This window comes from Leucopleurus acutus, assembly GCF_964270905.1.
Source record: "Leucopleurus acutus genome assembly, chromosome: 7".
Classification (NCBI taxonomy): Eukaryota; Metazoa; Chordata; class Mammalia; order Artiodactyla; family Delphinidae; genus Leucopleurus; species Leucopleurus acutus.
The window spans coordinates 19,755,337-19,778,896 of NC_139150.1; the positions used below are offsets into that span (position 1 = coordinate 19,755,337).

At 55.1% G+C, this 23,560-nt stretch overlaps 1 protein-coding gene across 1 annotated transcript in view; it reads right to left on the bottom strand.

Annotated features, from left to right (window-relative positions):
- The window catches only part of COL27A1 (collagen type XXVII alpha 1 chain), a gene marked incomplete at its 5' end in the record, with an annotated part of 141,871 nt that overhangs the window by 87,084 nt on the left and 31,227 nt on the right, over positions 1 to 23,560 (bottom strand). Inside the window, 7 exons of the mRNA XM_082842389.1 lie at positions 3,607 to 3,651; positions 4,520 to 4,573; positions 7,520 to 7,564; positions 7,998 to 8,051; positions 8,671 to 8,715; positions 18,404 to 18,457; positions 19,965 to 20,018. Coding sequence (XP_082698515.1) covers positions 3,607 to 3,651; positions 4,520 to 4,573; positions 7,520 to 7,564; positions 7,998 to 8,051; positions 8,671 to 8,715; positions 18,404 to 18,457; positions 19,965 to 20,018 — 351 coding nt within the window. The remainder of the gene's footprint in view (positions 1 to 3,606; positions 3,652 to 4,519; positions 4,574 to 7,519; positions 7,565 to 7,997; positions 8,052 to 8,670; positions 8,716 to 18,403; positions 18,458 to 19,964; positions 20,019 to 23,560) is intronic.

The following is a 23,560-nucleotide window of genomic DNA, read 5'->3' on the forward strand; positions in this document are numbered from 1 at the left end:
TCCCCACAGGCTGAGAAGTGGAAAGAGCCTGAGGTCAAAATTGAACCATGTGAGAAGCTCTGTCCCAACCCGGATGGGCATGTGGCCTTGGACAAGTCCCAGTTATCCTGAAGCCACACACCGAGGGAGTTGGAGCCAAGGCTGGACCTTTCCAGCTCTAAGCTTTAGGGTCTGCCCGCCTGACTCACTACACAAGACCAGCCTTGGCAGGCCTGGCCAGAGGCCATGAGAGAAGCTGTGAGCAGGGGCTGGTCTTGCCAGGCATTCCAGCGGGCTTGATAGTGAAGCCACAGGGTGCCGGACAAGAGGATTTGCTGCGGCGTCTTCCTAGGCCCCATGAGAGACCCTTGGCTGAAAGACATGGCTCGGTCCCCAGCTGTGCGTGTCACACACTGTGCCCCAGACAAGCTGGGATAGCCCGGGAGAAACCCCTTCAACTCCAGCCAACTGTGTAACATCTTATATCTGGTCCCCTCCTCAGGAAACCACAACACATTTCACTTTCCAGCGGGTGATGTGAGATGAGAGCTGCGGTCTAAGTCTTCCTTCAGAGGCTGAAGATGTGAGCACAGAGAGGAGACGGGTGATGTGGAGAGCACCCTGCACGAACAAGCAAGGGTCCTCGGTTCAAGTCCTGATTCTGCCACCCATGTGCTGTGTGACCTTGGGCAAGTTACTGGCCTCTCCAAGATACGGCTGCTTCTCTGTCTGATGAGGAAGTTGGGCCACATCATCACTAATGTTCCTGCAGCTCTGATGTGCTCTGACCTCTGCTGTCTTTCTCAGCTCCCATCAGCAAAAGACTCCCACACACCTTCCTTCCCAGCCTGACACTGAGCAGGCCGTGTGCATGGGCCTAAGGTTTTGCTTGCTGGAGAGAAATGGACTCCAGCAAAATCATCACCAGCCCTGCCAGAAATGAGGCCAGCTGGGATCTGGCATGAGGGAATTCAGCTCATTCTCCTGCCATTTCCTCTTGTTAATAAGTGCCTAGAAATCGCCTGGCCCAAAGCTTTGACAACAGGAAAACCCATTCACAAGGAGCCCCCAACCCCATCAGGCAGATCAAGGGCTCAGGAGCACGTAACAGGGGGATGATCCTAAAGTCTGCTCAAGCAGCGTGTGGGCCAAGGGCACAGCAGACTAGGCGGCCAGGCAAAGGCACAGACGAAGCCCTAGGGACTCAGTGATATGAAGTATATTCCATACAAATTAAATCACATCCGACGCAGACCTTGCCCATTTTCTGGCCATGTCGGCTGGACCAGAGTGAAGGAGACTTTCACAGCCCTCAGGGGTATTGCGTGGCCATGGGGCTGTTTGGCAGAATGGGGTCGGTTTCTCGCACTCACGCCTGATACCCCATTGCCAGGGAACACCCATCATGGAGGGCAGGGTGGAATCTTAGGAAGTTAAAGACACAAGGCATGGAGCAAAGAAGCAGAAATGAGCTGTAAGTTAGGGGGGTTTAAGTCTGGCAAGTCCTCAGAGGGTCTCTGGGCAAATGGCTTTGAAGCCTCGGTTCCCTCGTGTGGAAAATAGGTGTATAATCAATCTTACCTCAAAGAATCAGTGGGAGAACCACATGTGGTTCAAATACCATGAAGGTAAAAGGGCCTCAGTAAGTGTTGTCTTTTTTTTTTTCTGGTCTGTTTTGGCTGTAGTGCTGTCCCTAGTGCCACACCCTGGGACAAGAGGTAGAAGCTCGGGCTGCTACATTCTAACCCAGCTCTGACTCTCAGAAGCACAAGGCCTTGGCCGAGTCATTCATCCCCTGACCCTCAGTCTCCTCATCTGTAAAGTGGCAATGCCAGGCCCTCTGTGGGGCTCCCAGAATGGAGTCTGAGCAAATCCCCCATGGGCAGCATTGGAGGCAGGCCTGGGTGATGGGACAGGGCCCCACTGAGATATTCTAAGTAAGTCAACTGCTCCCACTCTGCAACTTAAACTTTGGAAAAACAGATCCAGAGAGGTAAAGCCACTGGCTCAAAGTCACACAGATCAGAGAGATCCTTGGCCACCCAAACAACTACGAATAGAAACAGTGAATGCCACTATTATATTGAGTTCTTACTACTTAACAAGCACAATGACCCCACGAGCTAGAAGCTATCATCCTCATTTTTCATATGGGAAAACTGCAGTTCAGAGCCAGTAACGCTCCTACCCCAGGACCTTTGCACCCACTGTTCCCTCAACCTGGAATGCTCTTCCCCAGAGAGCCACATGGCTCCCATTCTCACCTTTTTCAGGTTTCTCAAGAAGAGAGGAGGACTTCCTGGGCCAACTTATCCGACATCCCATACCCCAAGTACTCACGGTCCCCCTACCCTACTCCATCTTAACACTCAGCACCACCTGACGTTCAACCTCTCACCCTCCATTCCCCCATTCAGTCACTGTCTGTCTGTCTGTCTGCCCCTGAGAATGGGAATGTCGTCTTGTTCACTGCTCAGAACCAAGCACAGTGCCTGGTCCATGGCACACACTCAACTTCAGTGAATGAATGAATGAGCTTCCTTGCCAAAGGGCTCCTGGCTTGAGGAAGAGATCCAGAGGCCAAGCCAGCCCTCACAATTTGCTGTGTGACCTTGGGCAAGTCTTTGCCTTGAAGCCAGAAGCATCAGGTGCTGCTCCTTGTCTACATCTAAGTGTCAGATATCAGCCCTCAGGCACAGGGGGGCTGTCAGCCACGGACTGTCCTAGGTACACCCTCTGTCAGCTCCTTCAGGCCAGGACCTGGATCTTGCTTTTCTCTGAATCCCCCACTTGGCCCCCAGAGGACCCAGATCCCTAGACTACAACAGGTAAGGTGCCCATGAACACGCATGCCAACCCTAGAATCACAGACAACCCCCTCTGGGCCACCCTGGGTGCTCCCGGCTCCCTCCCAGCTGCCTCTCACCGTCTAACCTCCTCCCCCGCCATCCCTTCTCCATCAACCACAAGCAAAGGGACGCCCAGACCCGGAGCTGAGGATGGTTCCAGGCCTAGGAGTTGAACTGCAGGGCGGCAGCAGAGAGCCTTAAGCCACCAGCATGGGCCGGGCCAGAAAGAAAGATGCCTCAGTCACAGTCCTGGGTCTCCTTCAGCCTGACCTGGTGGATCGGGGGTCCTGCTCAGCCCCTCTTGTGGTCATGCCTCCTGTGGGTCTACCCAACACCCCACAGCTCTCTGACCTTGTGTGTACACGAGTAAAACAGGTGACACCAGGACAACACGGAGCCTGAGTGTTCTCTGACACAGGAGTGCAGATACCCAGTCTAGACCCCGTCTAGAGCAGGCCCCCCAGCAAGGACACTCATGACCCAGACAAGCCCCGCCCCCAGACACAGAACTACATTGCAGGGCAATTGCTGGATGCACAGAGAGGCTGCATCCCAGAGTGGCCCAGCGTCCACGGGAGGCCCCAGCCCCAGTCAGTGTTCTGGCAGCAGGACACAAGGCCCAGACAGCCCCCCACGCACACCCACACACTCAAAGCAGAGCAAGGGCAGAGCAGAAAGAAGCGAAGAATGCCCAGGCCGCGGGTGGACGGGGCCGCGTGGCCAGTGGGAGGTCAGGTTCACCCATAGAATCTGCGTAATAGACACGGAAAATCTTTACCGGCCTACCCATCTTGCCCCTCTTGCCAGGAACGCCGGGTAGACCCTGTAGGGGGAAACAGGGAAGAAGTCAAGACAGGATTCCAGCAGGAGACAAGCAGTGTTGCCCCAAACCAGCCCCTCTTTCACCCACAAGAGGACGTCACAGAGGGCCTGGCGTCTGGTCCACAAACACAGCAGGCTCCAGTTATCTGCACACCAGATGGGCGGTCCTCAGAGGCTATAGAGTCGGGGCCCGCGTGGACGTGAGCTGGGGAGATTCCTAAGGAAAGCACCTAGTGCCCTGGTATTCAGCAGACACTCGATAAATGCTCCTTCTGTTTCCCTAAGATCCTCTTTACCCAGCTTGTTGATGAGATTATTGAGTTCCCAAATACGGGCTCAGGCGGGGAGGGAACAGAGAGGAAGGTCCAGAGGCCTGTGGGAGCAAAGGCAGCCACAGACACACATAAACAGATGAGCGTGGTGTGTTCCGGAAAGCTCTACAAAACTGGTGCCTGGCGGGATCTGGCCCACGGGCTGTAGCTTGTAGGCACTTGATCGGAAATAGGAAATGAGCCCGTTTCTCACTTTCTGAAAGCCCTTCAGAAGCTCCCCACGGTCTCAGAACAGAGTCCCTCTCCTGACCTCGGCCCCTGAGTGCCGTATAACTGCTCCCAGGTGCCCCCCGCAGCCTGTCTCGCCCCATTCCTGCCTCACACTCAGCGCTTTGACCGTGCTGTTAAACTCGCCAAGTAAGCATATGTCCTGGACTTTGCACATGCTGTTCCCTGTGTCAGAAAGGCGTTTGCCTTGACTTGTCCCTTTATACAACTCCGGGGCACCTCCTCCAGGAGGCATTCCGTGACTTTTCCAGGCTGGCACCTGGCAGACGGGGTGGCCGGGTGGGAGGTAAACAAAGAAAGCATACTCACTCGCTCTCCATCGGACCCTGGCAGGCCGAAGAGCCCTGGGAGTCCAATGTAGCCCTAGGAAAGAGCAGAGGGGAGGTCAGAGGGGCCGAGTGGCGGGGTATGGCGGGCCCGGCCCGGCCCAGCCCCCCTCGCTGCCCTCTGGCGCCCGGCTCCTCTTCCTCGCTGGAGGCATTGGCGGCTCCGGCAGCTCCTCGATGACATAGGCCTTGAGGCAAGTGTATATGCCCATGGACTGCATGGTGCTGGCTTCCACGATGTAGTCCAAAGGCACATACCCTCACGCCAGGGAAGGGCGCGGGCGCTCGCAGGGGGAGGCCCGCCCCGCGCCGGGGGCTCTGGGACCTGCAGGAAGGAAGCTCTCTGCCGGGTTAGATGCTAGGGTGGTGCCAAGCCCTACCCACCCCCAGGGACGCTGGCAGGCCCTCTCGGCTTCTGCAGTGCCTCCTTCTAGGCCTCGAAGGCCCCCCATGGACGTGGGCCTCGAATCCACCCTTGGGCCCCTAAGTGCGTCCAGTGGTGGCAGCAGCTACCACCCAGGCGTGCTGGCATCCCGCAAGCATGTGTGCCACTGTATTCAACCCTCCCGAGGACCCTGCTGACTGCCCACCCTCCCCCTCACTAAGCAAGGGAAACTACGGAGAGAAAGCGGCACAACTAGTGAGGGGTGGAGTCCAGCTTTTCCGCCTCCAGCCTTTATCCACCCGGTGCCCTCCGCCAGGCAGGCCCTTCTCAGCCCCACGACTGCACAGCGAATGCTTTCAAGCCCAGCTCTGAGGCTCTTTCCTCTGGCCAGCATCCCTGACGCCCCAAACCAGAAGTCACCTCCTCCCTCCACCCCAGCGCCATATTTGCACCTCAGTTAACAGATTTACCACTTCCTGTTCTGTATCTTCATTAGTGGTGTCCACATTTCATGGCCTCATTAGCCCGGGAGCTTCTCAAGAGCAGGGGCCTAGCCCAGGGTGCCTATCCCTAACCGTACTCTCTAGATGTTTGTGAAATGACTTACTCAGAGCTATAACAAAAGCTAACATTGAGTGAGCACGAACTATGTGCCAGGCCCACTTCTCAGTGCTCTGCAAGCATTAGTGCATTTACTGCGCCCTCATCACACCCTCAGGAGGTAGGAATTATTAGGCTCCTGTAGAGGTGAGACCATTTAGGCCCAGAGAGGTGAAGTGATGTGCCCAGGGTCACACAGCTGGAATGGAGCAGAATGTGGTATTTGAATCCAAGTGATCTGACTCCCAGTCCGGCTCCTAACCACTTTGCTGCATTATCTCCCGCAAACAAGCAACCATCGCAGGCTCACAACCATTTCTCCTTCTCTAGAAGTTCAAGAGGTCATAGGGCCTCCTTCTCAGCATCATCTTAACAAGTGACATTTACCGATCCTTCCAAGAAGGGTTTATATCCCAGATTTGCAGGTGACAGACTTGGAGAGGTCCAGTGATGTGCCCAAGCTCCCATGACGGGTTAATGGCAGAGCAGGTCTCAAAGGCAGTCACCCTGCCCCCAAGTCTGCGCTCTGCCTGCTTCATAAACATGAGGCCGGTGGTGGCAGAGTTGGGAGGGCAGTCTGAGTGGCCCCGGCTCACCCAGGCTGCTCAGGACCCTGTGACCCTGGAGACGGGTGTGCTGGGGCCAGACTAGCAATCTCCCCACGTGTGGCCTCAGGATGCCACAGCATGGCATACTGCAAGCAGCCCCAGATGTCATTAGCCTGTCTCGCTCCTCCTGTCCTCCTGGCAGATCAGAGACCTGGGGCTGAACTGGGAAGACCTTCTCCCTGGGCTCAGGAGGCCCCTCTGGGGCCATAGCTTGTGGGAACAGCTGGATAAAGGAAAGGAGGCAGGCCCAGCATCCTAGGACAGGAGCCTCCTCAGGCGCTGCCTTTCACCACCCCCACCCCTACCCCACCCCATCATCATCATCGTCATCATCATCATCATCATCATCAGCGTCACCATCATGATGTCCTGGGGAACTTCCCCACCTCCCAGTCGCTCTCTTAACAGCCGCCCATCAGTTCCAGGGATTCGGGCGGAGACTGCAGCCATAAATAGCTTTGGCTCAGGCGCGGAGGACGCGTCACACTTGACCTGGCCTGACGCAGGACTGTGTGACCCACTTGCTGAGCGTTCTTTGAGAGGCAGAGAGCCCAGCCCTCAGAATACCTGGGTCCTCATCCCATCCCCACCATAGGCGTGCTGTGGGAACTGGGGCTGTCGGATCCCCACCATGAACCTAGTTTCCTTGTATACAGAAGAGAGAATTCCAGCAGATCATTTCTTAGTCTTCCAAACTCCATTTACCCCCATTCATTTCGCCCAAACCTTCTCTGCTGCCCCACAGCCCACCCAGGAGGCCCCATCTGGTGGCCCCTCCTCAGCACTATTTGCTTCCAAATTCCTGGTATCCCCATAACCATGCCAGAGGTAGGAATGGACATCACTCCCATTGAAAAGATGGGCAAACTGAGGCTGCTAGCTACTCAGGGTTTGTTCCAGGGACCTTGATGGAGGGGGAGAGCAGATGTTCCTTCAGCCTCCAGGCCCAGGCAATGTTCACCCATCAGGCAGCACTGCCCTCCCAAAAGGGTGGTCCACCCCGTCCTCAGGTGAGAGGAGGAGAGAGGGAGGATTCCAGTGACAGACAAACTGGCCCAGGCTTTAGCTCCCTAGTGCTTGGGATGTGCTGGGGGACACGGCAAGCAAATGCCTGATTATAGCAGCTAGACCATGGCTGAGCCCCCAGCAGACCTTTGCTGCCCAATTACTTGGCCATGGGGACCAAGCTGGCTTCAGGGTTCCCTACCACATGGCCATCCTGCTGCCCCTCTGCGATCCAGGGAGTGCTCAGGTGGGAGGCCTCGACCCCAACCCCCGCAGCAGACCCTGGGTGGAGGCTTTGCAACCCTGATCTCCCACCAGGCCCACTGGAGGGACAGCTAATGCCCACCGGGCTCCAGCCGGGTGGCGCTTGCCAAGTCCCACTTACCCGGCTGCCTTTGGGGCCAGGGTTTCCTACAGGTCCAGGTAACCCCTGAAACACAAAAGACAGAGGGGCAAGGACATATGGAGACGTTCTACCTGCTGCCAACAACCCAGGGCAAGTCCTGTCTCCTTTGGCCCTCAGCTGCCCCTTCTGTAGAATGGGAGTGGGGTTACATTCGTGGTCTTCAAACTGAGCCCCCAGCTACCCCAGGGTCCCAGGGAGGTGGCTCAGGGGGAGCCTCTGGAGCCCCACCCCCAGAGCCCCGGAACTCCTCTTTCTTCTGTTTCTTCCTGGCATCCTTGCCCTGTTGCCTTCAGAGAAGGTTCCTCGGTACAGCCCCCTTGAACAGCCCTTTCTTCAGGGCCCACCCAGCAGGTGTAGCTGCTTGGCCCCCAGCCTGCCACCTCCCTCTGCCTGGGGGCACCCGTGGCCAGCTCCACACCACCACGGCCACAGAGCTTCCAGAAGCCATATACTGCACCTGCCTGCCAGGGTAACCTTTGGCCCCTGGGCTGCCCTCGGGTCCCGGCTGCCCCTGCAAAGGAACAAGAGAAACGTAAGGAAAGGAGAGACCCTGCCCAGCTCCAGATCTGGGGGGTGGGGGGGGACCAGGGCTTACAATGGACAAAGAGAAGGGCAGGAATGTGAGATGAAATGGGAGGAAGGGGAGGCCATCGGCCTGCTGGGCCCCCAAGCCCACCCCTCTGAGAAACCGGTCAGACCAGCTTGGAGGGACAAAACCTTCTGTGCTCGAAGCCCAGGAATAAGGCCCAGAGGAGGCCTGGCTGGCTGGCTCTCCCATGCTGGCAGCGGCTGCTGCTTGACTTGGGCCGGGGCAGCCAAAATTCCTGCAAACCCCGTGGCGGCGTGTATAATATCCCCTAACATCGCCCGGAACAGGCCAGCTATTCATGGCTCTAACTGGAGTCGAGTGGCTCATGCCAACACCGGGCCGGCATGGACTCCAGCCCTTTCAGGCGGCAGATGTGGCTGGCTGAGAGGTGGGGTAGAGTGGGGGCCCCAGCAGGATGGGAGGCAGAACCTCCTGGCTCTGGAGCTCACTCATGGAGCTGGGCCCAGGGAGGAGGCCAGGGACAGGCAGGGGCTGGAGTGAGGGAGGGCAAGCAGGGTGGGGCAGAGGCTGCAGCCCTCACCTGTTCTCCGGGGTGCCCCGCCGGTCCAGGATAGCCCTTGTGTCCCTGTTGCGGGGGGAAGAGACTGAATCAGGCTGGGAAGACACATCTGGGTCCATGGATCGCAGAGGCCCAGCCTCCCTGCCTGCCTTTTCAGCACTGCAGGCACCGTGGCGGGGACGTGTTCAATAAATACTCCCAGAACAGATACATGCACATCGGGGTTCCTGTGGTTCCCTCTCCGCCACCAATGGTTCTTAGACCAGAAGACGCTGGGGGTTGATCACTCCTTGGGCAGGGTTTGGGAGCTAAATTAGGATACGGCAACTGCGAGAGGGTGATGCTGTATCACAACCATTCTTTCCAAATCCAGAGCGAAGGTGGGAATGTCTGAAGCAGGGGTGGAGGGATGTCTTAGTGGATGGGTAGACTGATCAGGACCTTAAGGTCTGGGTTATGCTCAACCACCACGCGATGCTGGGACCTTCTGTCGGGACCTTCTCATTAACCCCCTAACGGAAATGATCTCGCACACATCGACCAAATGTATGAACGAAAATAGCTGCCTTCCTTCTTCCCACTGGTCCCAGCAAGTATTCCAGGGGCAAAGAGGCCACTCAATGGTTGAGAAAGACTCTGGCAACATTCCAGTACCGACCGTGACCCTCTGTCACCCTGGTCCAATTCCCATGGTCCCCAAAGCCAGGTCTCCAGATCAAGAGAGTCAGAACGAGTGTGTGCCTTCAGGTGGTGCTGGGGTGACCACCTGGGCCATTTCATAGGAGTTAGGAGCTCTCTGAAGGGAAACCCTGGACTTCAAGCTTCCATCAGCTTAGGGCTGTTATGAAATAAGATGGAGCAGGGGCTTCCATTTCAGACAGGGTGGAGGAGACGGGGTGATCTCCGTTAGACCCCCTCTCAAGGGGAGCCCTACACTTGACCTAGACACGGTCTCTGACTTACTGTGCAACTCTGGATGGGTTACTGTCCTGCTCTGGACCTCAGATGAGGGAGTTAGAACTCCAAGTCCCCTTCAGCTCTGGTGTTCTGGAACTCAAGAGTTCTAGGGCTCCCCCAGGAGTTGATAAATGAGACTCTAGACTACACACACACACACACACACACACACACACACACACGCACACGCACACGCACACGCACACGCACACACACACACACGATGCCTGTGGACCCCCTCTACGCACTGCTGTTTACATGGGATTACACCAGGGACTTCCCTGGTGGTTAAGCGGTTAAGAATCCGCCTGCCAATACAGGGGACTCAGGTTCGATCCCTGGTCTGGGAAGATCCCACATGCCGCAGAGCAGCTAAGCCCGTGAGCCACAACTACTGAGCCTGCACGCCGCAACTACTGAAGCCTGCATGCCTAGAGCCGGTGCTCCGCAACAAGAGAAGCCACCACGATGAGAAGCCTGCGCATCACAATGAAGAGTAGCCCCCGTTCGCCGCAAACAGAGAAAGCCCGCATGCAGCAACGAAGACCCAATGCAGCCAAAAATAAATAAACAAATAAATAAATAACATGGGATTACACCTTTATGACGTCCTCTAGCCCTTACAACAGCCAGATGAGGTGTGGGGAAAGGGGGTTAAGGGTTATCATCTCCATTTTACAGAGGAGAAAACTGAGTCTCGGAGAATGGAAGCCACTTGCCCCAAATCCCGTTGCTAAGGAGCAGCAGGCTTACGCCCACCATTGGGTCCTTCTGACACCTGAGGCCCCATGGAGAGCCTTGCAGTCCCCCGCCCCCAGGCATGTACAGTTCATGCATGTCCACAGATACCCACAGGCACACACACTCGGCACCCCCGCAAACCCCCAGAAAGCAGCGCTCTTAATCATAAACAGCAGCGCTGGTCTGATCCAAGAGGTTTGGGGAATTTACAAGCATTCTTTTTGCACCTACTCACGCCTCGAGACAGCCCAGCATTATGATTGCATCTCAAACCTGGGGCCCATGAGATTGACGCATTACGGCTGGCTGAGATTCTTCTACCCGGGGGCGTGTGTTCTTTTCCCCAATGGGCAAATGGAGGCACAGGCCACAGCCAGCAGCCAGCATGCAGAGTGGTTAAGATCTCTTGTTTCAAATTAATCTGGATCCCTATCCGGCTTCACTACTGGCTGGCTGTATACCTGGGGCCACTGATGTCACCTCTTTGAGCTTTGGTTTCTTCTTGTAAAATGGGGCTCTAAGGGTCGGTGTACAGATTACATGGCATAATGTGTGAAGCACTTAGCACCGTATCTGGCAATGAATTCAAGGCCCCGTAAAGGCTAGCTGCTGTTAGTACCGTGATCTTTATATTTCATTCATTCATTCAACAAACATTTACTGAAATTTTATGCTCCAGCACCATTCTAGGCATTGGATGAACAAGAAGACAACATCCTTTGCCTTAACAGAATTTACAGTCTAATTAAGTAGATATAAAGACAAATAAATATAAAAGGGTAATGTCTCAGGGGTTTGCTTACATGGGTGTAGAGTTTCAGTTTTGCAAGATGAAAAAGTTCTGGAGATGGACTGCACAACAATGTGAATATACTTAACACTAATGAACTGCACACACGAACACGGTTCAGATAGTAAATTGTATGTGACGTGTTTTTTTACCATCACTGAAAATAAAATTTTAAAAAGAGATAGTGTGTGGCAACGACTAGCTCTACAAAGAAAAGTGAGCAGAGTTGGAGGACAGAGAATGACAGTGTTGGGGAGGGTGGTGACTGCAGGCGGTCAGGCAGGGGAGGCTACTCTGTGTGAGGGAGCTGGACACAGGGCGGACTCTCCGGGGAAAAGCATTCCAGGCAGAGGGAACAGCAGGTGCAGAAGCCCTGAGGCAAGAATGCTCTCAAGGAATAATGAGACCCGTGTGACGAGAGCAGAATGAGTGAGCGGTAAGGGGCAGAGGGGCGGTGTGGTCAGAGAAGAAGCAGGAAGCCAGAGCATGCCAGGCAGTAAGATGATAGGAAACCACAGGAGGGTTTTGAGCAGGGATGTGTCGTGGACAGGACGCATATAATGGCCACCACTATCCTTTCTCCACTTGAAGCCTGCAGATGAGGAAGGACAAGCAAAGCCTTTTCCCAGGAAGAGCTGGGCGGAGCCTTGAGCTCTAGGCTGTGTGACTCAGCCCAGGTGACTGCCCTCTCTGAGCCTCTCTCTGCCATCCTCTGCCTGCCTCAGTGCCATAATGCAGCCAATGCAATAATGGAGCAAGGATCCCAAGAGAAGCGTGAAAGGGGTCCGGGGAGCCCTTGAGCATCACCTCTCCTTTGGCTTCCTGTGCAGCCACAAAGAAGCCTGCTAGAAACCAGCGCTTTAGCCAGCGAAATCCCAGAAGGAGATTTCAAGTAAATCTTTTACTCAGGATATAGCTAAAAGGAAACAAATGACCTTCGGGGACATGGACAGTGACCTGCCCTATGCCTGGCCCGGCACTAAAGCCTTAAATACATCAACTCGTCAGCAACTTGCAATCACCCGAGAGGCAGGAATTGCCACGCCCATTTGCCAGATGAGGAAACTGAGGCTCAGAGAGGTGGAGACTTCCCTGAGGCCACACAGCTTCCCAGAGGAAGCCGGCTGTGAATCCTCGTGTCCTCAACCACCAACTCATGGATGAGACACACTGCTGAGGCCCAAGGCCCCCCTAGAAGAGCCACAGGGCCACCGAGGCGAGGACCACCTTACAGACCACACGCCACCAGGTCTGAGCTTATGGATGACAGCAGCATCGTGAACTCCGGAGTATGTACCTGACTTGGAAGGAACCTAAGCTGTCAATTTGACAACCTCCTTTCTCATTGGATAGAATGAGAAACTGCGGCTCAGAGAAGGGAAGGGACTTACCCAAGGCTACTTAGCGAGTTATGGCCAAGCCCAGACGGTCCCGCACGACTCCAGACCCATTGGGCTGTGCTTTGTCTAGAAGGCCACGATTCCTAGGTCCTTCCCAAACCATGAACCCTGAAGGGCCTTGAACACTGCCTTGAACCCCTGTTCCTCTTAGCAGACTGGGAGCCGCTGAGACTGAGCACAGCCAAGGCATGGGGCGGCGGGGGGAGTTTCATACGTTCCCTGGAGGCACCTTAACAGTGTTTACCAGCTGGGGCTAGAGCCAAGTAGCTTCAAATGACAGGGCCCCAGGACTTGGAAGAATCTAAACCATCACCTTCTACAGGGCCCTGGGTAATTACGGGGCGGACACTGACCACAAGGTAGACAGACCCACGGGCAGTGATTTCCCCGTGGGTGATAAGTGCCTGACTGGGACTAGGGGAGAGCAGATGCTTCAGGGGAGGTCCAGGGACCACGCAATCTGCAAGGGGCCTCTGGCTGCCGGGCAGGCGGGTCCCCACAGCACCCATGTTTATAATAGAACTCGGGCTGTATTTTGGTTTGGGAGCCAGATTAATCACTGCTTACAACGCACAAGGCGAAACCAGACATCACCTCACCGTTGCTGCAGACAGTCTTCCCATCGGCTGAGATGCTATTTGGGCCTTGGGCAGGGAGAGGAGGGGGGTCCTGTCCTTGCCTGGGGGTCCTGAGGACCAACGTACACCTAGACCTCAGCTGATCCCCCCTGCAAGCTGCTCTTGCAGGCTCCACCTCGGCCTGCACGAGGTCCCGGCTTCTCTCGCAGCAGAATGGAGCTCACCAGACTCGCTCAGCCCTCCATGAGGCTTCCCACTGGACTCCTCTACCACCCTGGCAGCCCCTAGGCCACACTGGGAAGTCAGCAGGACCGAGAGCCCCATTCAACAGAAAGGGTCAGGAGGAAGAAACACACGCCAAGAAACAGAGTGAGGCACGACAGCATACTCGCCAAGTCCCTGCTCCTCTCTGGACCTCAGTTTCCCCAGCTGGCCTCTCAAAGCATCCTGTTGGCTCAAACATTATAGGATTCTGAAATGTGATGTGTGGCTTGTCCAGAAGCACGGTCCTTCACAGTATAGCTAGGCATGTGACGCCAAACTCTACTTAGTGGGTACCTGAGACAGGTCAGGGCAGGAAGGTACAGTTTCGGTAGGGCTCATTCATTCATCTGGTTATTCATGCATTCAAAGGTTTGCTGAGCCCCCACCAATGAGCCAGACCCTATATGAGCACTGAGAATACACTGATAAACAAAGCAAACTCACTCCCTACCTTCTAGAACGGGATGTGGGCATTAAACACATAGGAAGTGGAACAAAGAAGTACTGAGTCCTAGGAGAGAGCAGACAGCCAAGCAGGGGAGGCGGCACGGTGAGCTGAGGCTTGAAGGAGAAGCCACGTTGGAGAGCAGAGGGGCAGAGGAGCTCAGAAATGGAGAGGGTATGGACCCCAGAAACCCAGAGCAGCTCAGCAGAGGAGCCCAGAGAAGGTTCTCAGTAGGGGCGCTACATCCAGGTAGAACTGGCAGTTCTGCAGAAAGGCAGGAGATCGCTTCAGGCAGCGTCAATCACACTCCCTGCAAAAATTCCCAGATGACCCCCTCTGCCCTCCCATTTTAGCACAGATCTCACAGACAGTGGCCAACTCAGATGGCATGTGGAGGGCTCGTGGGCAGGGTGAGGGTTGCAGGAGGGAGCCAGGAGGAAGTTTCAACTTGAGTACCAACTTCATTCCATTAGTCATGTCTAATGTGTTATGTGTTAAGCATGTGTTAAGAAAGATTCTGAGACTGAATTAGGCTTGGCAAGAAAGAGCGATTAGTGATGTCTGAGGAGGGAGGGGAAGCAGGGAGGTGAGGGACGCCGGAGCAGATGTCTATGGCCAGCACTGTGCTAAGCCCCGCATGAGGAAATAAAGAAGAGGTCCTCCTCTGTGCACTTGCTCTCGTCTGACAAATGTGCCAAGGACACCAGTGAGTTGCCTGCTGGCCAGAAAGTGCAGAGTCCTAAAGAGGCTGAGAAAATGGGCTGGTGTGAGGAGGGAGGTATGAATTCTGCCTGGAGGTGCTGGGGAGATGCTCTTGGAGAAGATGGCCTTCGAGAATGGAATCAAGGGACAGATCCATGAAGATGACTGGTCTGAGCATGCCAGGAGAGGGCCCAGCGGAAGCAAATCCAGGGGGGCAGGAAGGCCCAGGGCACACAGGATTGGATGGGGTGAGGGTTTCTATACAGCAGAGTTTCTTGGCCTCGGCGCCGCTGACACCTTGGGCTGGATAAGGTTCTGCTCTGGGTGGAGCATCTGTCCCACGCATTGTAAGGTCTTTAACAACATTTCTAGCTTTTACCCATTAGAAGCTAGTAGCGCCCCCTCTCATTTGTGATGACCAAAAATGTGTCCAGACATTGTTAACTGTTCCCTGGGGGGCAGCTGAGAAGCACTGCTCTATAGGAGAGAAGGCAGGAGGGTTAGATTAGGGGCAGCATGGGATTCTGCCCTCACAAGGTACAAATAGGGTTCTGGTAGCCTTCTGGGTTAGTGGAGGGTGGTTAACTGGTAACTAAGCAAGACGAGTGATGGGACCAGGTGGGCAAGACCTTCTGCAGCACTGCTTCTTCATGTTCATCGTGATCACACGTTCATTCATTCATTCAACAAATACGTACGCAGCATCTACCCCGTGCCAGCCCCGTGCTGGGTGCCGAGGACAGAGCATCTTATTTAACCCTCCCAACCACTGCATGAAGCAACTGAGGCCACTTGCCCAAGCTCACACAGCAGGAGAGGGACGCAGCTGGGATTCCATCCAGGCATGTCTGACCTGGTCTGTGCACCTGCTCCCCCATCTGGAATCAGCTCAGCAAAGTCCCTTAGCAAGCATCGCAGGCAGATGCAGAGAAAGAAGCCTTCTCAGGCGGGGAGGCTCTTTTCCACTTGATGGGCCCACTTTATTTAAGAAGCTGTTTCAATCAGTGTTGGGGAAAGGGAAAGGGACTAAGGGTCAGAAGACCTGAGTTCAAATCCCAGCTCTGCCATTTAGTGACCCCGACAGCTATTTCTGTTAATCCAGTGGCTCTCAGCCTCGGCTGCTCATGAGAATCTACTGCCTGGGTCCCACGCAGACCAACTGAACCAGAACCCCTGTGGGGAGGTGGGCAAGCTCCCCCGCTGATTCTCACGCACAGCGGGGCTGTGAACCGGGGCTGTAGACTTCACTCTCCGTGAGCCCCCAGTGATCTCACTGGCGTTTAACACCAGTGTCAGCACACGGCCAGGTACCTTGGTATATCTTTGTGAAATGACTGGAAGAGTGAATGAATGAATGAGACCTATTTGGGCCTCAGTTTTCTCAGCTGTAAGATGGGCATAATACTGCCTAACTCCCAGAGGTTACTGTTAGGAAACAATGTGATGAGGGACAGTAAGCCTTCCTATCACGCTGGTCAGTATGGGAAACTCCCAACCCAAACTCCCTTTCTTCCGCCTGCTTTTCTCCATGGCCCTTTTCATCTTCTAACACACCTCGTATTTTTACTGTTTTTATTGTCTGTCTCCCCACACAAGACTGCAAGCTCTGAGGAAACAGGGATTTTCGTCTATGTGTCAGCTCAGAGGTCTGCACAGTGCCTGACACACAATAGTCATTCAATCCGTTATGTTGAATAAATGAATGAATAGGGTTACTGGGGTCACTCTGAGGTGACACCAAAATTTAATGTGCTGATGAGCAAAGGGGACACAGACCTCGCCTCTCACCCACCAATGTTCCTTCTCGCTCAAGGCCCCCCCACATGAGACGATGCAGAAAAACCACCCAACAGGATCAGGGCAAAGTGGCTACTGTTGTCACCAAAGACACTTGTGGGAGGAGAGACTGCTGACGAACAGTGACAATCCCAGGCCCGCTGCCGCCCCATTGGTCCTCCTCCCTGACCCCCACCACTAGTCAGGGGTCCCTGCCTTAGGACCTGAGCACCCCATGCTCTGCCCACCATCCTCTGTGAGCAGGTGACACTGGCCTGCCACACACCAAACTCCTCCATGTTTGCCTAGGCTGGGGCTAGAGGGCCTTGGTGGAAATGGCTTTGCCAGATAGATTTCCTATCACATGGAAGCTCTTCCTTAATTTAGAAAAGATGTCTCTCCCTGTTCAGGTGAGCTGGTTCCCCTGAGTTGGGGGATCTCGGCCCCCCTGGACATTTGCTGAGAGCAGGAAGGCCTGGAACCCCAGGCAGGAGCCGGTCCAGTCTGTTTTTCCATCTCCCGCCTCCTCTGCTGGACTGCTACCCCCGTACACAGCCCACCACTGTACACTGGTACAGAGACCACCACTGGCTGCTTTATGAGCCATGACTGGAAGGAGACTTTTCCACTCACACCTCCACACCTCATCCATCAGAAAATGCTGGAGCCCAGAGGGGAAGTGAGTGGGGAGAGGGAGTCCCTCTGTGTTCTCTGAGGCAGAAGAGACCACATTTCCCCAGCTCAGACAGCCACGGACTCCTGTCTGGGTCTCGCTTCTTCAGGTCTGCAGTGTGGTCTGCTCTGGCCACAGGGGGTGGAGGAGAAGCGGAAGGGGAGGGGGGGAGTGATGTTCCAAGTCCCCTTGTGCCACAGGGACCCTCAGAGCACAAGCAGGATGGAGCCAGGAGAAGCCACAGCTGCCCAGATGAGGACCAGATGGCCGAGAAAGACGGCAGCTGTGGCCACAGCTGGGAGTTAGGGTAGAAGCTTAAGACGTGGCCCTAGGCCAATGTATCTACGGAAAACCCATCAGCAATGGGGTATTTTCCTGAAAAAAGTAATTGACCCTGGCCCTGCACTGTCCTCCCCCGTTTCCTAAACACCCACTATGCGCAAGCCCTGTGCTAGGCTCTGTAGGGAGAGCGATGAACCAGATTCACACATCCTTGTTGGTGAAGCTGGTCTTGGGGCTGAAATAACTCAGCTAAGATAGCCTATGGGTCCTTGAGCAGAGCAGGGTCTCCTCGACTGAAGGTCAGGGTTCCAAGAGGGCTTCCTGGACACAACTAGAGTTGAGTCTGAAGGATGGAACACCCTGGCTGGGAAGCCAGAGAGGAATCTAGGGGCACTACAAGCCAGAGACCCACCACCTAGGAAAATGGCAGACCTTCCCCCAAAGGCAACTAGAGGTAACTCCCCCTGCCTGACTGAAGCAGTGATGGGGTGGGGGCAGATGACAACAGCTCAGAACGTACAGAGAACTCACTGCCTCTATAGAACACTGGCCTGCGGTATATCAGAGGGATGATATTAGACCCAGAGGGGTCAGACTTGCCCCAGGTCACACAGTGAGGAAATGGTGGAGCCGCGGGTAGACTCCAGATTCAACCGACCCCAGAGCCCACTCTCTGAACGTCCATGCTCCAGGCCTGGCTCCTGGTTTACAGCCCCAGGGGGCTCATGGTCATTCCAGATGGGAGGAGGCTCAGGTTCAGAGAGGGGATGCGTCGGGCCCCCGCCATTCCGCCCATGGGAGGAGGAGCTGGGCCAGTAGGGGCTCCCGGCTCTGACAATATTCCCTCCACCAGCACGAGCACCCCTAGGATGGCCTCCCTGGAGCAGCTGGGCCCCGAGAGGAAGGGTCACTTCTTGTCACACCTCCTTAACCATGGTGGCGGGACCTCCTCCAAGCCAAGGTGTTTCCCACCCTCTGGCAAGCACGGACCCTTGGAAACCTCTCTCCCCTCCGGCCACCAGCCCCCTGCTGAGGGAGCTGGGGAGAGGCAGGTGGGCAGGCGGGCGGCACACAGCACTCCTGCACGAAGACCCCGCTTGCTAGGAAGCCCACCAGGCAAGGCAAAGCATCGACACCAAGGTATACCTTTCGTCCAAGAGGTCCTGGATTCCCAGAGAGCCCAGGCAAGCCCTCGTCGCCCTGAAAAACACAGACAAGGGGGTGAGGTGGGGGAACGGGAGCGGACACTCATTAAATTGAAAGTGTGGCCTCCCACGGCCAGTTGTTTGCAAACAGCATTCATGGAGGCTTACAGGCCTCAGAGGAGACTCAGGGCCTCTGAGCGGGCTGAGGGCAGCTGGGCGGGCAGGGTACCCAGCCCCTCCCCACTTAACTCAGTCACTCCATTTAATCTGTTTTATATGTTGGACTTTGGCAAAAGGTACCATTTGGGGAATGGGTTCTGCTGTTAAAACCATGTTTGAAAATCATCGCCCTGAAGGACATGCAGCCCTGAAGGACACGCAACCCGTTCCAATCAGGAATCCGTCTCTGCGTTCCTGACACCCTCCTTCCCACCCTTGCTGGGCATGGCGGCTACCCAGTAGGCGGCATTTCTGCCACCACCATGAGACCCAGAAGCAGACAACGTAGGAGCAAGAGAGAAGCCCGGGCCCTGCATGTCGTCAGGCCCGGCTGCAGAGCCTGCTCTGCCTCGGACCAGCTGCGTGGCCTCCAGCAAGCCGCCCACAGCTGCAGCTTCTGCTTTCTCCTGGGCAAGCCAGGCCTAGCTGCCTGGCCTAGAAGCTTCCAGTGAGGATCCGATGGGGGTGCCTGTGGATGTTTACGCCCAGTAAGACTTTGCTGAGTGAAAGAACTTCCCATGAAGATGTGCGTGAGTGAGCCACTTGTGCCTCAGAGGAATCAGCCGGAGCTGCCACCTCTAAGGTCCCACGCACTGGAGGCTGGGCTGAGAAGCAGTGTTCTGCCTGTCAGGAGGGCTCTTGGATTGCGTCCAGAAGGAAGCCAGACAGACTCGAGGATTCCTTCCAGCGTACGGATGTCCGGGACATTGGATGACCTTACTTGGAGTTTTGGGTTCCCCTGCTCCGGCCGGTCCTGCACTCCCTCCAGGCCCCTTGTTTAATTTACAGGGTGGACGCTTCAGGGATGGATGAAGTCCTTGGGCCTAAGCGTTCTCTCTTCCATGGGAGATCCTTCTGGTCTCAGCCCTTCAGAGTTAGGGAGCCCTGAGTCTCCAGCCCGTTGCCTTCCCACGTCCCGGAAGTTCACAGACCTGTCTGCTCGTACTAACAACCTCAGAGGGGCCTTCGAATGTCTGTTGGAAGCTTCCTGGGCATGTGCTACCAAGAAGCTTCTGGATGTCGAGGGTCACCTAACAGGCCCTACAGAAAACCCACTCAGGGCGTTAGGCAAAAGGACATTCACCAAAGGTATGTCCACAGGCAACATTTTTTGTCGGTTTTATTGGTTGCACACCGGAAGAAGGCAGAAGGGAATGGTTTTGGGTTTGGTGTAGGGAGAGCTGAAGGACTTTGAGGAGAAAACAGACCCCATCCTTTTCTACTTCCCACCTCCAGCATTTGTCACGCAGTGACCTCTGTCGGGAGGGTGCGCCCCAGAGCACGGTGATTTCCCGCTGTCCACTCCCCCACTTCCCTGAGCACTGGGGTCCCTGGAAACCTACCTTTGCCCCGTCGTGAGCCTTTCCTGGTGAGAGCCCGGGGTCCCCTTTCTGTCCCTGAAACAAAAACAATTCCACTTTGGCCGCCATGTTGTCTAAAGAGGGTGTCTCCCCACCAACTCTGCTCAACTCCCTGTCCCCTGCTTACATGCCCTCCCCGCCTACCCCACTCACATTCCTCCACAGGGTCCTCTCCAATCCCATCCCTCCCCTGCTCCAGCACCTCCCATAGCTCCCCACCATGCCTACTGACAAAGTCCAAACTCCTCCTTGGGTGTCCCAAGTCTTCCGTCATCTGGTCCCAGCCATCCTGTCCAGACTTTGCTCTCCTTCCACCAGCCCAACCCACAGACGGGGTCCCTCTGCCCCATCCCCAGACCACAGTCCTTCCTTCACCAGACCTTGCACATCCCTACCGCCGGGTCCTTGCTCAAGCAGTCACTCTCAACCAGAAAACCACTTCTCAATCATCATTAGCCAAACCATAAGCATTCTCAAGATACAGCTTGACTGCGTCCCCCCCAGCCAACCTGTAGATCCCTGGGCCCAACGTACAGGTGACGTGTTCCCCCGGGGCTCTCAGAGACCTTCTGAGAGATGTGTCCCAGAGGCAAGCTTGATTCTTTCTGATTTTCCTGTCCCCTGATGCTCACCTCACCATCTCTAATTACCTAGGACCAGTGCATCAGCAGCCGTTTAATCTGTGTACAGGCCTTCACAGTTTGCAATAACCCTCACTTCACCAGGTTCCCAGAAGAGCCCGATGAAGTGGGCAACGGAAGTGTTATTACCCCGTGAACACATTCGGGGAAACTGAGGCCAGGAGAAGGAAAGGGACTGCCCAGGGCCCCAAGTTGAGGCACCGGCAGAGCTAAGACGAGAGCTAAGACCCTGAATTTGTGACTCCCAGCTCTGCGTTCCAGGACGTCCCGGGACCCGAGAAGTTAGAATAGGCAGTGAGTAGGGAAGACACCGACAAGCAGGGTGTCCCCAGTCAGAGATAAGCATTCTTTGTGCCAAGCCTACGGGAGGCGTCCGCATCCCAAGGATCCTGGCTCCTAAGAGCACGTGCTCAGGAAAGGGCCCAACAACCACATCTCATACAGGGCTGAAGAGGGTTCCTGGCTGTGGGCCCACTCGTTTGAACCAATCTGATTAAATTACTCAGGAGACAGCCCCTTGGAAAGTCAGTCCCCCTGCTGTCAAATTCCACGAGCCCCTGATCCCTGTCCCTCACCCTCACTCCCAAGCTCCCTCCCCAATCTGGGTCCTGAGTCAGAAGTCCTGGGGTGAAGCCACGGACTCACAGTAGGACCTCAGGCAAGTGACTTCACTTCTCTGAGCCTCTGTTTCCTCACCATTAAAATGTGGGCTGCACAGCGCGCACGCACGCACGCACAGACACAGGCACGCACACACATGCACATGGGTACATGCTCACACACACACGCGTGCCTCACACACACACACACAGGCATGCACACGGCTGCATGTTCATACATGCACACATGCATACACAAGCACACACGCACACATGCACACACACACACACACACACACAGAGGCACGAGCACACATACCCGCTGGCATCCAGGTTCCTTGGCAAGGAGCCATTGGGATCATGGACGTGACACGCAGGCAGGCTGTTTTGGCCAACTTTAGTTCCCATTTGTTTCTTTTTTGCGTCAGGACCCACACCTTCCAAATCCTGACTCAGTCACTCTCCATGAGAAATCACTGCGTTCCAAACTGGACAGAGCCTTAAAGAGGGAGGGCGGCCTTCCACTGCTCACCTAACATGCACCCAACACTGTGCCAGGCCCACTCAATGCAGCACCTCACCAGTCCTCTTACACCCACTTACTGAACTGCAGGACCAAGACCGGGGTTCAGGGAGGCTCAGTCAAAGCCCGGGGTGGCGTGCAGATAAGAGGCAAGGTCTCACTAGGTCTGACTAGGTTCCCGGTCTATCTGACTCCAGAGCCCTCGTTTACAAATGCGAAGCCTAGATACTTCTCCCATACGCTCTCCCACTGCCCCAGGCTGCAGGCCAGCCCCTCCCTGCTAGGACCCCAACTCTCTGTCCAGCTGGGTCCCTCCAGGTCACTTCTGCAGGACTCGCCTCTGTGATCTACCGCCTCATGCTACAGCTGCCCCTTGCTGACACTCTCCCACCCTCGGCTGTTCACAAACCCAGTTCCAATGTCTTTTATGTCCACGTGCAAGGTCAGGCCCAGGGCTACCCAGGATTCCAATGGCTAAAAAGGACAGCAGCTTCTCCCCACCCTGACCTTGCCCACCTCGGTCTACATCCTGTTCTGTCATTTTACAACAGGGGAAACTGAGACCCAAAGGGATGCCAGAGCGGCTCCCTTGCCCAGAGTCCGTATCCAGGCATTTTAGTTACTGTGGACTGCTCTCTGCATTCTCGGCAGCCAGCACAGTGCTTGGGACGTCATCCCTGCCCGAGTGCAACATCAACAAACGCAGGTATTTACTGGACATCTACGGTGAGCCCCATCTTCAGAGCACACAAGGGACACCACGGTGGGGGTCAAGACACAGCTCATGCCTGTGGGGACCAATCAAGGGAGAAACCAGAGCCCAGTAATGATAATCTGCACTAGCATTTCCTGAGTGCTCTTCTGAGCCTTCAACACATAAATCTATGACGTAGCAATGATCACTCTCCCCATTTCACAGATGAGGAAACTAAGGCACAGAGAGGGTAAGTGATTTGTCCAAGGTCATACAATTTGTAAGTGGCATTTAGACTCAGGAGGTCTGCTTCCAGAGCCTAAGAGCTTTACGTTTCAGTACACTGCAGATGAACAACTATGATCCAGTGGTAAGTGGAGTACAGGAGGAAGTAGGGGGGCACCTGACCCAGGCTGAGGGTAAATCAGCCACGCTAAGGCTGGAGGAAGACAAGGAGGGAGCCAGATGAAGTCTGGGCTCCAGAAATGCTCAAGGCACCCTTGGTCAAGTGAAGGTGTGACTTCTGGGATGGAGAAGACTACCCATCTTCCCAGCCAGACACCTGCAAATTCTCCAGTAAGAGATATAAGGAGTAATAAGGTCTAATTAATTGTTTACACATTGGTGAGGATGAGAACCTGGGTGCCAGACCCAGCTCTCCAGCCAACGAGCCTGTGTGATCTTGCACAAGCCCCTTTCCCTCTCTGTGTACAGAAGAGTAGACTCTGCCTGGAGTAGTTAACAGAGACTTGAGGAACTAGAAGATGGTTGGGAAGGTATATCCTAAACCGTAAATGCTACAGAATATAGCAGGGATAGAAACTATGAGCTCCTTTCCTGCAGGTAGGGTTGGGAAGGTGGAGAGAATAGAAGGCTTTGGGTAGATGAGGCCTCGAGAGGGGCTGAGACAAAGAAGGAACAAATCATGAAGGACTGGAAAATTCTGGGCCAGAAGTCCTCTGTGCAAGTCATCTTTTGCAAGACACAAGATCCCAAGTACATAGCCCAGGGGAGGCATCATAAAAATATTTCTCAAGTGAGAAAATGAATGAATGGAGTCTCAAGAGACAACTCTAGGGCTGGGATTGGGTCAGATCTGTCCCCAGCCCTGGAAGGTCCTC